The following is a 17,359-nucleotide window of genomic DNA, read 5'->3' as shown; positions in this document are numbered from 1 at the left end:
AACAATAAAACTCCTAGAGGAAAACAAGCAGAACACTCTCTGACATAAATCACAGCAGGATCCTCTAGGACCCACCTCCCAGAGTATTGGAAATAAAAACAAAAATAAGCAAATGGGACCTAATTAAACTTAAAAGCTTTTCCACAACAAAGGAAACTATAAGGAAGATGAAAAGACAGCCTTCAGAATGGGAGAAAATAATAGCAAATGAAGCAACTGACAGAGAATCAATCTCAAAAATATACAAACAGCTCATGCAGCTCAATATAAGAAAAATTAACGACCCAATCAAAAAAATGGGCCAAAGAACTAAACAGACATTTCTCCAAAGAAGACATACAGTTAGCTAACAAATACATGAAAAGATGCTCAACATCACTCATTATCAGAGAAATGCAAATCAAAACCACAATGAGTTACCATCTCATGCTGATCAGAATGGCTGCTATCAAAAAGTCTAGAAACAATAAGTGCTAGAGAGGGTGTGGAGAAAAGGGAACCCTCTTACACTGTTGGTGGGAATGCAAACTAGTACAGCCACTATGGAGAACAGTGTGGAGATTCCTTAAAAAACAAAAGAGAACTGCCATATGACCCAGAAATCCCACTGCTGGGCATACACACCAAAAAAACCAGAGTTGAAAGAGACACATGTACCCCAGTGTTCATCGCAGCACTGTTTACAATAGCCTGGTCATGGAGGCAACCTAGATGTCCATCAGCAGATGAATGGATAAGACAGTTGTGGTACATATACACAATGAAATATTACTCAGCTATTAAAAGAACGCATTTGAGTCATTTCTAATGAGGTGGATGAAACTGGAGCCTCTTATACACAGTAAAGTAAGTCAGAAAGAAAAACACCAATACAGTATATTATCACATATATATGGAATTTAGAAAAATGGTAATGATGACCCTATATGCAAGACAGCAAGAGACATAGATATAAAGAACAGAGTTTTGGACTCTGGGAGAAGGCGAGTGTGTGATGATTTGAGAGAATAGCATTGAAACACATATATTACCATATGTGAAATAGATGACCAGTCCAAGTTCGATGCATGAAACAGGGCACTCAAAGCTGGTGCACTGGGACAACCCAGAGGAATGGGATGGGGAGGGAGGTGGAAGGGGGTGGGGAGGGAGGTGGAAGGGAGGTTCGGAACAGGGGGACACATGTACACCCATGGCTGATTCATGTCAATGTATGGCAAAAATTACCACAATATTGTAAAGTAATTAGCCTCCAATTAAATAATTTTTTTTAAAGTAGGAACTGGCAAAAATAAATAAATAAACCCCTGTTTCAAATATTTTAATTATTTAAAGCAAAATTTCAAATTCTTATGATTACATTTAATTTAATGATTTATGTGGTTGTATAATGTTCAAAATTGAAGATGTTTAGAATTCCCATATCTGAATGTGAATATATTCCTAAACTTAGTGGAACCAACTAAAAGTGAGTTTGTAAATGCTCAACTTTTACTTGCTCTTTCAGCTAGAAGAACAATCAAAACACATAAGTCAGAAACAAGATGTGGCTGCATTAAAGAAACAAATTTATGACTTATCAATGGTAAGAATTACCTTTTCATTTTCAGTAATGTATTCCCTGTTAGACTAATGTTTCTTAAATAAAATCATGCTATGATTTCAGTGTTCCAGGAATAAAAACTTAAAGAGAAATTAATACTACAGTTAGAGAGTCTTTGAAATACCTCTGACTAAAGGTGTTACATTTTTGGCAGACTTTTCCCTCAGTCTATTACCTAATACCTATTGTAAATGCTTTTATTTTTCACTCAGAGCAATGATTATGTGACCTTTAAACATTTATTAGTTAACCCCTGCATTCATATAACATCAACTCAGATCTGTTTCCCTAGCTTTGTAAGATGAGGTCTTATTGCCCTATCCTTCCTCTTGCTGTCCCTTTCCATCTTCTGCTGACAATATCTCTAGTATTTGTGTTCCCAGAACTGATAATATCTATATCTGTTTCATCATCATTATTTTCTTTAGTTTCCAGGTTGACTCAAACACTGAAAGCCAATAATGAATATTTCCTTTATTATGAATCTAAATATTCTCCCCTGCAGAGCCAAGAAGTGAGCATGAATGAGCTAGAATTGCATTTATTTCTGTCCACTTATTATCCCTGTGCCACTCAAAAAGAGAAGGTCCCCCAGGTTTGTGGTTAGGATCCATTTATGTACTACCAGTTCCAGATTTTGCTACCTCTTAGTTGGTTTTGTGCTTAAATCATGACTTTAAAGAGTTGCTTACTTCTCTTGGATTCTCTTGGTGGGGTTTTTGGTTACTTATAAAAAGAAACTCTGTCATCTTCATATCCCTGATACCTTGCAACTTCTATCTATTCTTTCCAGTACATGGAATTTGTTTTTTCTTCTCCTGAAAATATTGGAGAAGTTTTGGAGTCCAGGAGATTTCAATTCTTATTGGATTGATTGCTTTTTAAATTTGCTACCCAAATGTCACCTTGGAATTTCTAACCATTTCAGGTAGCCAATGTATGATTCCTGTGCAGCTAGGCAAATAGATCTGTTTACCTCAGGGCCTCTCTTCTGAAAGACAGTCTCCTTGGAGCTCTCTATGTGAAGCTGGCTGTCAAACATGGAACCCCAGGTACCATATGCATGAGGCATGGATATGTACAAAGAGAAGCCTTAGCTTTCCTTTGGGGAATCATTCAGTTATTTTTAAATAACTTGTTGCCTTTGGAATCAGCTCTGGATTTCTGCTCTTCTTTCCTAAAGTAAGAGCAGGTATGGGTTTGAGAGGCAGCATGACTTAATATACAATTTTAATCTCTGTTTTCAGCCCTCTTCTCACTCTCTGGGCTTCTGCCTGACCAATTGTCTCTGCTCTGCTCTACAGCAGAACCTTCAACACCTATCATCTGGACCTCCTTTTCCCCTTCTTTCTTCCCTTTGTCAGCGCATTGCCATCCAGTTTCCTTTTTCCAGCAATGTTTTTAGATCACTTGACTGTTGACTGGCCCCTCTTCCATTCTTTTATTAGTTTATTTTCTTTGGTATTTCATGTTAATAGGGTCTCAAAAGGGAAAGAAGACTAATTCTTGTGCCCAGTCTACCATATTTAACCAGAAACTTCCAGTGATTTTTTGTTGTTGTTCTTTCTCTTTTGTTTTTAAGAAAAATATAGAAATTTCCTAACCACACAGGCTTATCTTTAAGTATAAAACTTAACAATGTTAGGTGATAAGATTTATTATGAAAAGTAGCCCGTCTACCTGATAATAGATACTGTCAATTCCACACACTATCAGTAATTCCACAGCTCTCATTAAGTAAAGCAGATGTTTAAATGTTTGGTCTCCATTGTTTTACCAATGACATGTTAAAGTATCATCATGATAAACTCTTACTGTTGTAGTTTTGCACCAAATGCCCAAGTATTTAAAAAAGAAGAAGAACAACAACTTTGAGGATTTAATTTTGACATTTTAATATTTTACTAAAATTTAAAATTACCTTGAATTGATAATTAGTTCTTTGAACACCAAGGTTTGAAGACTGTGGAGGGATGAGAGTGACATGTGGGAAAGTTACACTACTTGAATTCACGTCTCCCTGTGGAAGAAACTCTAATGACCTGCACTGTTCCTTTCCTCTAGGAAAATCAGAAAGTTAAGAAAGATCTTTTGGAAGCACAGACAAACATAGCCTTTCTTCAGAGTGAATTAGATTCTTTGAAAAGTGATTATGCTGATCAGAGTCTGAATTCTGAAAGGTATGAAACTTCACATTTTACTTTGTACTTTGAATGGAATGTTTACTCGGGTAACATCCATGTGAATGAAGCTTAGCTACGTAGTAATAAGGGGTTATTTATTAACTTTGCTAATATTTTCTTTACTTTCTAAAGATTTTATGTTTAGTGTCAGATCTAGTGATTTTTGTGTTTTTAATTTTTTAAAAAACAAACTGATTAATTAGTTTAATTTTTGACTGCACAGAACAGTGCAGGGCCTAGAAATGTTTGAATTAAATGGGAGCAGAAGAATATACCTAAAGTATCAAGAGGCAGTGCTAAGTGAGGTGCTTTGAAGGTAGAAATTCCAACCCTGCAACATAGGCAAGTCATTTTATTTTTACTATGCTTTAGTTTTGCAATATGGTGTTAATAATATAGGATCTAACACACACATCTACACACAAAGGCATGTAATTATACATAGGGAAGATACACGTAGATATTTATATAGGGGTATTATAAATATGGGCTTCTCTGGTGGCTCAGAGGTTAAAGCGTCTGCCTGCAATGCGGGAGACCCGGGTTCAATCCCTGGGTTGGGAAGATCCCCTGGAGAAGGAAATGGCAACCCACTCCAGTATTCTTGCCTGGAGAATCCCATGGACGGAGGAGCCTGGTGGGCTACAGTCCATGGGGTCGCAAAGACTCGGACACGACTGAGTGACTTCTAAAAAAAACAAAATTATAAATATGAAAATGCATCTATATGCATGACTATATGCATGTATCCCCTAGTACATGTACAGTTGAGAAAAATACCTTGTGTTTTGTTTGTTGTTTCGCCAACCTTATTCAGAATTAAGATCCTGTAATGGAAAGCTTCCCCAGGTGGCTCAGTTGTAAAAAATCAACCTGCCAATGCAGGAGATCCGAGTTTGGTCCCTAGGTCAGGAAGATCCCCTGAAGTAGGAAATGGCAACCCACTTCAGTATTCTTGCCTGAGAAATTCCGTGGATAAAGGAGCCTGGTGAGCTACAGTCTATGAGGTTGCAAAGAATCGGACATGACTGAGAATGCAAATGCACAGTGAAAAGCAGTCATACATTTATTAAGTGCTTACTATATGCAGGTCCCTGAGCTAGATAAGGAGTTATGAGTGTGGAGTACATTTTAAAAAAAGAAAAGATGTGGCCTCTGCTCTTTGAGAACTTCAAATTTAGTTGGGAAACTTAAAAGCCAAAAGGTTACAGAGTTAAACAGCATAAGAACTCAACAATGTCAGAAACAATACCACCAGCAATGTCACACGTTGGGTTTATTGCCATGAGATGGTAGACAAAGTGTTCTTTTAGTTCAGAAAGGTGGAGACTTTATTAAAGAAGAGACACTTGAGTTACACAGGTCCCACTGACAACTGCCTGACACTGCCTTTAGTACTTCATTAGCATTAACTCAGTCACAGTTTCCTATGCCATAGGACCTTTCCTTATCCTCAGTTTACAGATGGAAAAAGAGTCTCAGAGACATTCCATGTGTGGCAAAACCCAAAGCAGAGGCAAGGACATAAGGAAGGACATGACTAGTTTGGGGAACAGTGGTCAGGCCAGTGGACAGAAAAAGATATTTTGAATGGAAAGGCAAAAGTTTAAAAAAATTTTAAAGTTTTAAAACTAGTTTAAGGCTGTAATGTAAGGTCCCAGAATTTTTGGCTAAGGAACTTAAATTCCTAGAGACAACTGGGAAACTTGTAGCTTTATCAAGAGTGCAAATGGGCAAGTTAGTTATTATGGACAAAATTTGACAGCCTGGGGGTCTGGGGAAGATAGGGATGGGGGTTGTCTGCTTAGAAATGGAGCTGGGGTGGGATAGGGGCTGGAGGGAAGTGGCTGATGTTCTGAATGGACATTTTAAGGAGAAGCCCAGGACTGCTTCATAATAAAGCAACAGAGGACTTGCTGAGCATGAGTTTATAGTGAACAGAGAAAGCCTAGTTCTGTGGATCCCTCTGTGGCTTAGGGTAGGGAGGGGAGGGCCAGCAGGACTGGGAGCACAGAGATGAGAAAGGAGTATTAATATAGCTGGGATTGGGCCAGCAGGACTGGGAGCACAGAGATGAGAAAGGAGTATTAACATAGCTGGGATTGGGGTTGCATACGGAGAAGGCGATGGCACCCCACTCCAGTACTCTTGCCTGGAAAATCCCGTGGACGGAGGAGCCCAGTAGGCTGCAGTCCATGGGGTCGCTCAGAGTCAGACAGGACTGAGCTACTTCACTTTCACTTTTCACCTTCATGCATTGGAGAAGGAAATGGCAACCCACTCCAGTATTCTTGCCTGGAGAATCCCAGGGACAGGGGAGCCTGATGGGCTGCCATCTATGGGGTTGCACAGAGTCGGACACAACTGAAGCAACTTAGCAGCAGCAGCAGGGGTTGCGTAAGGCTTGATGGTACTGCACTCCAGTACTCTTACCTGGAAAATCCCATGGATGGAGGAACCTGGTGGGCTACAGTCCATGGGGTCTCGAAGAGTTGGACACGACTAAGAGACTTCACTTTCACTTTTCACTTTCATGCACTGGAGAAGGAAATGGCAACCCACTCCAGTGTTTGCCTGGAGAATCCCAGGGACAGAGGAGCCTGGTAGGCTGCCGTCTCTGGGGTCGCACAGAGTTGAACACGACTGAAGCAACTTAGCAGCAATAGCAGTAAGGCTTGGAATGAGCAGAGAAGAGTCAGAGGTGAGAGAGTGAGTTGGGTTGAATGGGTAATGTGAGCACCTGTGGACAGCAGGCTTAGTAGAAGGCCAGGGGTTCAGTCCCAGTAAGGACCAGAGCCAGGGCAGTAGGCTGGGGTGGAGGAGCTGTGGATGCTGCAAGGGGGAATGGAGGAAGCAGAGCCTTGCAGGAGGAAGCAGAGGTGTGGGTATGCTTGTGGCTCATAGGGGAGAAGAGGCTGCTAATGGGCTGAGAGAATCAGAGCAGGAGCATGGAGAGATAGAAACCATGGTCAAGGACACAGGACTTTGGAAGAGATGGAAAGGAGTCTGGGAGAGTAGATACAGGTAAGGCAGGACTGAACACCTAATGCTCATTCAAACATAAAATGTAATTTTACAGGGATCTGGAAATAATCCGAGAATACACAGAAGATCGAAATAGTCTTGAGAGGCAAATTGAAATACTCCAGTAAGTTCTCATATTTCTCATCACACTTACATTTAACTTATATTTTGTTAGTAAAACACGTGCCACATATAACACGAGTTGCCATGTATCAGAGGCTAGGTTCAGAGATCCACACATGTTCCTCTTGATACGGTGACTTTAGCACATCAGTTTAGCTTTCTGATGCTGCTAATCCTACATAAACTCCTCCAATCCAGGAACAAGGTTATAATTCTCTAAAAGTCCTCTTAAATCAGGTTGGTATGTCCAGTGTATCTTTATAATAGATTTATTATACTGTAAAGAACACAGCCCTGACCTCATCAGCTTTCTGTGCAGCTTGGCACACTGAGAGGTTTCAGGCATCCCGCATAGTGCGTGTCACATCACTAGGCACACACAATCATTCTCGCTCAGTTTATTGTGCCTGCTTAGCAGTATGTTTTTCTTCTTTGTTTTAAATCTCTTGGAAATATTGCACCTGCTCTGTCAGCTCTGCAACTAAGCTGCAGAATCCATTCTCTGAGGGCCTCACTGACAAAACCTCCCTCTTCCCTGACACCCTTTCTCTCTTTTCTCCCAGGCAATATTTTCTTCTGGTTTTACTTCCCCCAGGTAATGTCAGGTCAGGCTTGATGATTTTTTCACCATTACAAATGCTTATTAAGCCTCACCTGTGGCACTGATAGAGTTGATATGTTATAAAAATCCTGTTAATTCACCTACTCATTTATTCAGCAGGTTTTCATTTAGCACCTTTTATGGTTCAGGTATGCCAGGAGCTGACACTCAGAGAGGCACTCAGCCTCTCTCCTTATGGGCTAGTCTAGGGGAAGAAGATGGAACCTCATCAGTACTTCTAAATATAACATGCCAAAGGAGAGAGGGGGGCCAAAGGGAGCCATGCATCTCATAAGGGCATTCTCCTATCCAGGAAGGTCCAGGAAGTGTTTTTGGAGGAAGAAACAATTGAATTGAGTTCTGAAGGATGAATAAACCTGAAGCAGGGAAAAAGTAGCTGGTGTCTAAGGCAGAGACTATTTGATTTTAGAGGTTGCTGAGGCTCTGGCTGTTTAAATGGCTTCTGTAAGAGATATGGAAAGTAAGTGCCTGAGTTGGGGTTTGAACCCTGAGTCAATATTGGAGCTTTTTTTAAATTAATTTATTTTTTAATTGAAGGATAACTGCTTTACAGAATTTTGTTGTTTTCTGTCTAACCTCAACATAAATCAGCCATAAGGTATACATATGTCCCTTTCCTCTTGAACCTCCCTCCCACCTCCCTCCCTATCCCTCCCCTCTAGGTTGCTACAGAACCCTGTTTGAGTTCCCTGAGACATACAGCAAATTCCCATTGGCTATCTGTTTTACATATGGTAATGTAAGTTTCCATGTTACTCTCTCCATACATCTCACCCTCTCCTGCCCTCCCCCCATGTCCATAAGTCTGTTCTCTATGTCTTTCTCCATTGCTGCCCTGTAGATAAATTCTCCAGTACCATCTTTCTAGATTCGACATATATGTGTTAGTATACCATATTTAACTTTCTGACTTACTTCACACTGTATAATAGGCCCTAGGTTTATCCACCTCATTAGAACTGTTCAAATGTGTTCTTTTTTATGGCTGAGAAATATTCCATTGTGTATATGTACCAAAATTTCTTTATCCATTCATCTGCTGATGGACATCTAGGTTGCTAGCTATTGTAAATAGTGCTACAATGAATAATGGGATACATGTGTCTTTTTCAGTTTTGGTTTCCTCAGGGTATATGCCTAGGACTGGGCTTGCTGGGTCTTATGGTGGTTTTATTCCTAGTTTTTTAAAGAAATCACCATACTGTCTTTCATAGTGGCTTTATCAATTTACATTCCCACCAACAGTGCAAGAGGGTTCCCTTTTTTCCACACCCTATCCAGCATTTATTGTTTGTAGACTTTTTGATGATGGCCATTCTGACCAGTGTGAGGTGATATCTCATTGTAGTTTTGATTTGCATTTCTCTAAAAATGAGCAGTATTGAGCATCTTTTCATGTGTTTGTTAGCCATCTGTATGTCTTCTTTGGAGAAATGTCTGTTTAGATCTTTTTCCCACTTTTTGATTGGGTTGTTTGTTTTTCTGGTATTGAGTTGTATGAGCTGCTTATATATTTTGGAAATTAATCCTTTGTCAGTTGTTTCCTTTGGAAGAAAATGAGAATTTTCTCCCATTCTGAGGGTTGTCTTTTCACCTTATTTATAGTTTCCTTTGTTGTGCAAAAGCTTTTAAGTTTAATTAGGTCCCACTTACTTACTTTTGTTTTATTTCCATTATTCTAGGAAGTGGGTCATAGAGGATCTTGCTTTGATTTATATCATCAAGTGCTCTACCTATGTTTTCCTCTAAGAGTTTTATAGTTCTGGTCTTACATTTAGGTCTTTAATGCATTTCAAGTTTCTCTTTGTCTATGGTGTTAGGAGGTGTTCTAATTTCTTTTTTTTTTTTTTTTTTTTTTTGCATATAGCTGTAACATTGGAGGTTTTAACTGGTATATAACGTGCCTGGCAGTATAGCACCAGGCCACAAGTAGGAGGAGCCAGGAGAAAGAAGTGTGACAGAACACACCAGGTCTATCCCCCAGCATGGAGGGGAGAGAGAGTAAGTGAGGCAAGCTGGCTTCAGGCCTTTAGGGAACAGAAAGGCCTGCACCAAACCTGTCTTAACAGTGGAGCTCCCTGAAGGAGAAGCAGTTTCCACAGCATGACTGACTCACTCCTAAAATGCCTGGAGACCTTTGAAGAGAGTTAACACATTGTTAAATTGCACTTCTAGTAATGAATTAACATCTCAGTTTAGAAGATTTGAAGGGAAGTGGTAGAAAGTTACAAGAGGTAATAGGTCCATGTTCTGAATGAACATCACAGCCTGAAAAGAAAGTGGTGACATTGATCCCACTAATACTTTCCTTATCTGCTTCTTTATTGTATGTGTTTACTCTGCAGAACAGCTAACAGGAAACTGCATGACAGTAACGACGGCCTAAGGAGTGCCCTTGAAAACAGCTGCAGCAAGCTCAGCAGAGCCTTGGTAGGCCACAGAATTTTACAATGCATTTTCTTCTTTCTTGTGGTAGAGTAGTTTGATCAACAAATCGTGTCTTAGAACTTATAAGAATGAGAAAACAATTTCATATAATAAAAGGAGGCAACATTTTCCCAAATTAAAAAATATGCCACTCCTCTGAATAATGTGTAGATGTTTGCCAACTCTTTGTTCAATGTTCCAGAAAACCAGAGAAAGATAGATGTGGCCTGGATCCTGGAAAAGTTTGTAGTATGGTAAGGACTTAAGGGGGCTTCCCAGGTAGTGGTAGTGTAAAGAACCCTCCTACCAATGCAGGACACAAAAGAGACATGGGTTCGATCACTGGGTCAGGAAGATCCCATGGAGGAGGAAATGGCAACCCACTCCAGTATTCTTGCCTAGAGAATCCCATGGACAGAGAAGCCTGGTGGGCTACAGTCCATGGGGCTGCAAAGAGTCGGACATGACTGAAGCAACTTTGCACACATGCAGGAAATTAAGATGTGCACAGATACCACTAATATAAAAAGTAAGATGTCTCATGGAGGTACAAATAACTGTTTCCCTGTAGAGAGAAGAGGGAGAGTGCTTCTGGTCAAGGAGTTTATTTAGACTCTTTGGTTGTTCTTTGTGGTTATGAGATCACCAGAGTGGAAACCTTGGGCTTTTAAACCCTCCTATAGAAACAGGCTAAGGCCCATTTAGAATTTTGAGGACCTTTTCCCAACCAGAAAGCCAGAAAGCCTCTTCCGTAACTTTTGGAGGTCAGCTTCAAGGTTGGGGTTCCAGTGCCACAGTTTTGGGTGTGGATGAGTCAGTCGCTAAGTCAAATGATGATTTGAGAAGAGACTAATCCAAAGCTGGTACTGCAAGGTCCTGGCAAATCTGGGGGCCAGGATGCCCCTTGAGGGCCTATATGGTATGGTTTGGACTTCAGATGAAGAGAGAGAGTCCTTTGGGCATTTGTTGCACTTTTTCCCTTGATATCTGTGCTTACATTTTCTCATGTAGGATACCAAACTCTCAATTACATTAGTAAATTAGTGTACTACAGGTTTTTAAAATGTATAGAAAATGTTTAAATGGAATGACAAAATATTACTTCTGTATTTTATGTATTACAGCGCATAAATAATATCTCACCAGGGAATACAATTTCTAGAAGCAGTCCTAAATTAAATCTTCATTCTTCTCAACCTCTGGGCTATGACAGGTATGTTAACACCTTTTTAACTTTTTGTTTGAATTCTGGATCAAAGTTAAAAGGAAAGTACATTTCCTTAGAGGTGAATTAAAAGCATACAGTTGGGGCACTAATTTTTATTTTCTACTCTCTATAAATTTCTGAAACATGAAACATGTAAAGATTAAAGTGTTTTAGAATGTTTCAGAGAGGCCAAAGTGATTTCTTTAAGATGTTATCATGACTTGGTTTTATGTATGCTCACCCTTACTTCATCCCTATAATGTCTTATTTCTTAGAAGTGCCCTTTGTAAATGGTGTTTCAGGAAAGCCAGTGGAACTACCATATGTGATGTTGTGGTGTATGATGTTAAGATTCTTGGAACAATCTGTAAATGTTTAGCAGCTCAGTATATATTATGCAAGCTATGTTCAAGGAAAGGGGAACTTTCAAAACAAATAGAAATGTCGAGAGTAGATGTTTATGAGTTAATGTACTAAAGGAGTCACAGAGGCTTTCCAGAAGTGAGAATTTAGCTCTGTTTTTAATCAAATGAAGTGAAATATTGGCCCTGCTATAGCTTGAGATCTAGCAATGAAAACTAAAAGATTATATTTGTGTATATATTTGTGTACACATGTGTGTACATATACAATAAATCCCCTATATACAAATGAGTTCCATTCCAAGAGCACATTCACAAGTCCAGTTTGTTCATAAGTCTAACAAAGTTTGCCTAGGTACCCCACTAATACAACCTGCTCTATAATACTATGTTGTAATAAGTTTATAATATTTTCACATAAATAATACATAGAAAGCAAACTCAAAAAATAAAGCAAACATTTTTAATCTTACAGTCCAGTACCTTGGAAAGTACAGTAGTAAGTACAGCAGCTGGCATACAGGGGCTGGCAGTGAGTGAACAGGTAAGAAGAGTTACTGAATGGTGATAGGAGAGGAGGTGGCAGATGCTAGACTGAAGGATTGTCAGCAATAGGAGATGGAGGACAATTTCACTCATGCCTGACGTTGATGAAATGCATGTTCACATCTTTGAAAGTTCACAACTTGAAGGTTCCTATGTAGGAGATTTACCATACGTGTCCAGTGTTGCTACTTAGAAGGCTCATTTTGTAGTGTATCAAAGCTTGATGGTAGAAGTGAGTGCATAAACTGTAAATCTCTGGCCCTCCACTTCTGATGCTACTTTCATATTTTATGTGCCTTCCCTTTTCATTTGAGAACTTTTGGGCTAAAGAATAATGCACCTAATATCTTGGCAACAGCAAAATGGCCAGATAGCTTTTCCAGAAGGTCTATTTTCAAAGGTTATTGGTGATCACTTTTAATAAAATTTTATCCAAATACCAGAATTTTTCACTGATTTGTGAAATAAAAAAATTTAATGGTATCTCTAGGTATCTGGCTTTTCTGTTTTTGAGAAGTAGATATTACTTTTTAAAATATATGGGTGTGATGCTATTTTTCTTTACTGATGCTTAAGGTCAATTCTAAGCAAATAAAGGAAAAGCTAGATTACTGAAAATTATTTCAGAAATTTCATCATGATTCATTTTTGAAAATAGTGGGCACCATGAATTCGGCTGGTAGTACTAAACAAAGAGCTCCTTAGCAATATGACTAAGGGACAAAGTCATCATATCCCATTGCCTCAAAGTGACAGGAATGTAGTGCTTCTGTGCTCATAACCTTGAACAGTCACTAGAGGGCCACCATGATCCAGACTGATGTTCCTTTAGGGGGGAGTTAATATTTTATTTTCTTTTTGATGCTAATGTAAAACTTATTAGTCATCAGATCACAAGAAAAAAGAACAAAAGAAGAAGAAAGGGAAAAAATACCTACAAAACAAGACCAAATTAATGTTTAAAATGACAATAAGATTGTTTTTGTTTGTTTGTTGAGTTAGTCCCAGCTCTTTTGCAACCCCATGCTCTGTAGCCTGCCAGGCTCCATCATCCATGGGATTTCTGAGGCAAGAATACTGGAATGGCTTGCCATTTCCTTCTCCAGGGGATCTTTCTGACTCAGGAATCGAACCCATGTCTCCTGCTTGGCAGGAAGATTCTTCACATTGATAATTACTTTAACACATTATTGACCAGAGACATATTTATATGTCTTTTGTTACCCAAACATTACTGACAAGAGACATTTTGACGTTCACTTACATAACAAATCCCCAGCCATAGACATTAGTTTCTGCTAAAATCACCCCATCAACAATGTAAATGGACTAAATACTTCAACCAAAAGACATAGAGTGACTGGATATAAAAACAAGACCCATATATGTGTAGCCTACAAGAGACTCACTTCAGATCTAGAGACACACAGATTGAATGTGAAGGGATGGGAAAAGGATTTCCATACATATGAAAATCCAAAGAAAGCTGGAATAGCAATACTTATATCAGACAAAATAGACTTTAAAATAAAGACTGTTATAAGATGAAACGGAGAAGACAATGGCACCCCACTCCAGTACTCTTGCCTGGAAAATCCCATGGACGGAGGAGCCTGGTAGGCTGCAGTCCATGGGGTCACGAAGAGTCGGACACGACTGAGCAACTTCACTTTCACTTTTCACTTTCCTGCACTGGAGAAGGAAATGGCAACCCACTCCAGTGTTCTTGCCTGGAGAATCCCAGGGACGGGGGAGCCTGGTGGGCTGCTGTCTATGGGGTCGCACAGAGTCGGACACGACTGAAGTGACTTAGCATAGCATAAAATGAAAAAGGATACTACATAATGATCAAGGGATGAATCCAAGAAGATATAACAATTGTAAGTATATCTAAACCCAACATAGAAGCACCTAAATATATAAGCAAATATTAATGGACAAAAAAGGAAAAATCAACAGTAACACAATAGTAGTGGGGGGGACTTTAACTTGCATCAATGGACAGATCATTCAGATAGAAAATCAATAGGGAAACATAGGCCTTAAATGACACATTAGACCAGATGGACTTAATTGATACAGAGAGAACATTCCATCCAAAAGTAGCAGAATACACATTCTTTCAAGTGTACATGGCACATTTGCCAGGATAGACTACATGATGGGCCACAAAAACAAGCCTCAGTAAATTTAAGAAAACTGAAATCAAATCAAGCATCTTTCTAACCACAACACAATGAGATGAAATCAACTACAAGAAAAAACTGTAAAGAAACACAAACACATGGGAGACTAAGCAATATGCTATGAAAGAACCAATGGATCACTGAGAAGGTCAAAGAGGAAATTAAAAAAATATCAAGAAGTAAATGAAAACTAAAAAATAATGATCCAAACCTATGGGACACAGCAAAAGCAGTTCTACGAGGAAAGTTTATACGATATAAGCTTACCTCAGGAAACAAAAATCACAAATAAACAACCTACCCTTACACCTAAAGCAATGAGAAAGAACAAACAAAACCCAAAGTTAGTAGAAGGAAAGAAATCATAAAGATCAGAACAGAAATAAAATAGAAACTAAAAGATATAGAAAAGATCAATGATACTAAAAGCTGATTCTTTGAAAAGGTAAAATTGATAAACCTTTAGCCAGATTCATCAGAAAAAAAAAGAGAGAGGGTCCAAATCAATAAAGTCAGAAATGAAAAAAGAAAAGTTACAGCCAACACCACAGAAATACAAAGGATTATAAGAGACTACTACAAACAACTATATGCCAATAATGTGAACAACCTAAAAGAAATGGACAAATTCTTAGAAAGGTACAGTCTCCCAAGAATAAACTAGGGAGAAATAGAAAATATGAACAGAACAATTACCAGTAATGAAATTGAATTAGTAATTTTAAAACTCCCAACAAACAAAAGTCCAGGACCAGATAGCTTCAGAGGTGAATTCTGCCAAACATTTAAAGAAGAGTTAGCAATTATCTTTCTCAAATTAGTCCAAAAAATTGCAGAGGAGGGAATACTTCCAAACTCATCCTCTGAGACCCCCATCACCCTGATCCCAAGACCAGACAAAGGTATCACTAAAAAAGAAAATTATAGACCAATATCACTGATAAACATAGATGCAAAAAAATCTTCAACAAAATATTAGCAAACCAAATCCAACAATACATCATGATCATACATGATTATACATCATTATCAAGTACAATTTGTCCTAGGGATGCAAGGATTTTTCTGTTTCAGTGTGATATACCACATTAACAAGTTGAAGAATGAAAATGATATGATCATCTCAATAGATGAAGAAAAAGCCTTTGACAAAATTCAGCATCCATTTATGATTTGAAAAACTTTCCAAAAAGTGGGCATAGAGGAAACATACCTCAAAATAATAAAGGCCATATATGATGGACCCACAGCTAATACTATACTCAACATGAAAAACTGAAAGCATTCCTCTAAAATCAGGAACAAGGCAAGGATGCCCACTCTTGCCACTCTTATTCAGCATGATTTTGGAAGTCTTATCCATAGCACTCAGAAAAGAGAAAGAAACAAAAGGAATTCAAATTGAAAAGGAAGAAGTGAAATTCACTGTTTGCAGATGACAGGAAACTATACATAGAAAATCCTGAAGATGCTACCGGAAAACTGTTAGGTTCATCAGTGAATTTGGTAAAGTTCCAGGATACAAAATTAATTTGTATATTAATTTAATTAATGTAATTTATATATTACAAAATTTTAATATTATATAATATATACAAATTTGTATAGTATGTAATTTGTATATTATATTTGTAATTTATATATTAATTTTGTATCAATTTAACAGAAATCTGTTGCATTTTTATACACTAACAGTGAACTATCAGAAATTGAGATATTTTCATTTACCATCTCATCAAAAAGAATAAGAATACATAGGAAAAAACCTACATAAGGAAATAAAAGACTTGTCTAGGAAAACTATAAGACAGGGATCCCCAACCCCAGTCTGTAACTGTTAGGAACCGGGCTACACAAAAGGAAGTGAGTGGCAGGGGAGCAAGTGAAGCTTCATCTGTATTTATAGCCACTCCCCATCACTCACATTACTGCCTGAGCTCTGCCTCCTGTCAGGTCAGCAGTGGCATTAGATTCTCATAGGAGTGTGAACCCTAACCCTAAAGTCAAGGCAAAAATATCCTGAGGTTGCCACAAAATAGAAATAAAGTGCACAATAATGTAATGTGCTTGAATCATCCTTAAACCATATCTCCCACCCTGGTCCATGGAAAAATTGCCTTCCAATGAAACCAGTCCCTGGTACCAAAAGGTCAGGGACTACTGCTATAAGACACCAGTGAAGGAAATTGAGGATGACACAAATAGATGGAAACATATACTGTGTTCTTGGATTGGAAGAATTAATTTTGTTAAAATGACCAGTGCAATCTACAGTCAATGCAATCCCTAACAGTGTAATCCTTAACAAAATACCAAAGGCACTTTTCACGGAACTAGAAAAAATAATTTTAAAATTTGTATGGAAACTCAGGGCACCCTGAATAGCCAACATTATCTTGAAAACAGATATCAGAGCTGGAGGAATCATACTCACAGACTTCAGACTATGCTACAAAGCTACAGTCATCAAAACAGACACATATATAGATCAGTGGAATAAGATAAAGAATCCAAAAATAAATCCATGCACTTACGGTCAATAAATCTATTATAAGAAGGCAAGAATATCCAATGAAGAAAACACAGTATCTTCAGTAGCTGTCCTGGGAAAACCAGATAGCTTTATGTAAAAGAATGAAATTAGAACATTCTCAAACACTATATACAAAAATAAACTCAAAATGGATTAAAGACCTACGTGTAAGATCAGGTACCATAAAACTCATAGAGGAAAATGTAAGCAGAACACTCTGATATAAACCATAGAATAGTTTTTGTATCTGTCTCCTAAAACAAAGGAAATAAAAGCAAAAACAAACAAATGGGACCTAATTAAACTTACAAGCTATTACACAGCAAAGGAAACTATCAGAAAATCAAAGACAACCCACTCAATGCCAGAAAATATTTGGAAATGATATAATTGATAAGGAATTAATATCTAACATACATAAACAACTCATACAACTTAATCAAAAAAGCAAACAACCAAATTAAAAAATTGACAGAAGAACTGAATAGACATTTTTCTAAAGAGGATGCTAGTGGCCAATAGGCATATGAGAAGATGCTCAAC

At 38.2% G+C, this 17,359-nt stretch overlaps 1 protein-coding gene across 2 annotated transcripts in view; it reads left to right on the top strand.

The window, feature by feature from the left end:
* RASEF (RAS and EF-hand domain containing) overlaps positions 1–17,359 on the top strand; it is a 92,391-nt gene that overhangs the window by 49,887 nt on the left and 25,145 nt on the right. Inside the window, exons 5-9 of one of the 2 annotated variants that reach the window (XM_006060433.4) lie at positions 1,508–1,585; positions 3,668–3,783; positions 6,866–6,934; positions 9,901–9,985; positions 11,107–11,195. In XM_006060433.4, coding sequence (XP_006060495.2) covers positions 1,508–1,585; positions 3,668–3,783; positions 6,866–6,934; positions 9,901–9,985; positions 11,107–11,195 — 437 coding nt within the window. The remainder of the gene's footprint in view (positions 1–1,507; positions 1,586–3,667; positions 3,784–6,865; positions 6,935–9,900; positions 9,986–11,106; positions 11,196–17,359) is intronic. The other variant, XM_006060434.4, reaches the window with a different exon arrangement.

The sequence above is a fragment of the Bubalus bubalis genome, chromosome 3, assembly GCF_019923935.1.
Source record: "Bubalus bubalis isolate 160015118507 breed Murrah chromosome 3, NDDB_SH_1, whole genome shotgun sequence".
In the NCBI taxonomy this organism is placed as follows: Eukaryota; Metazoa; Chordata; class Mammalia; order Artiodactyla; family Bovidae; genus Bubalus; species Bubalus bubalis.
This window is presented reverse-complemented; position numbering and strand designations above follow the sequence as displayed.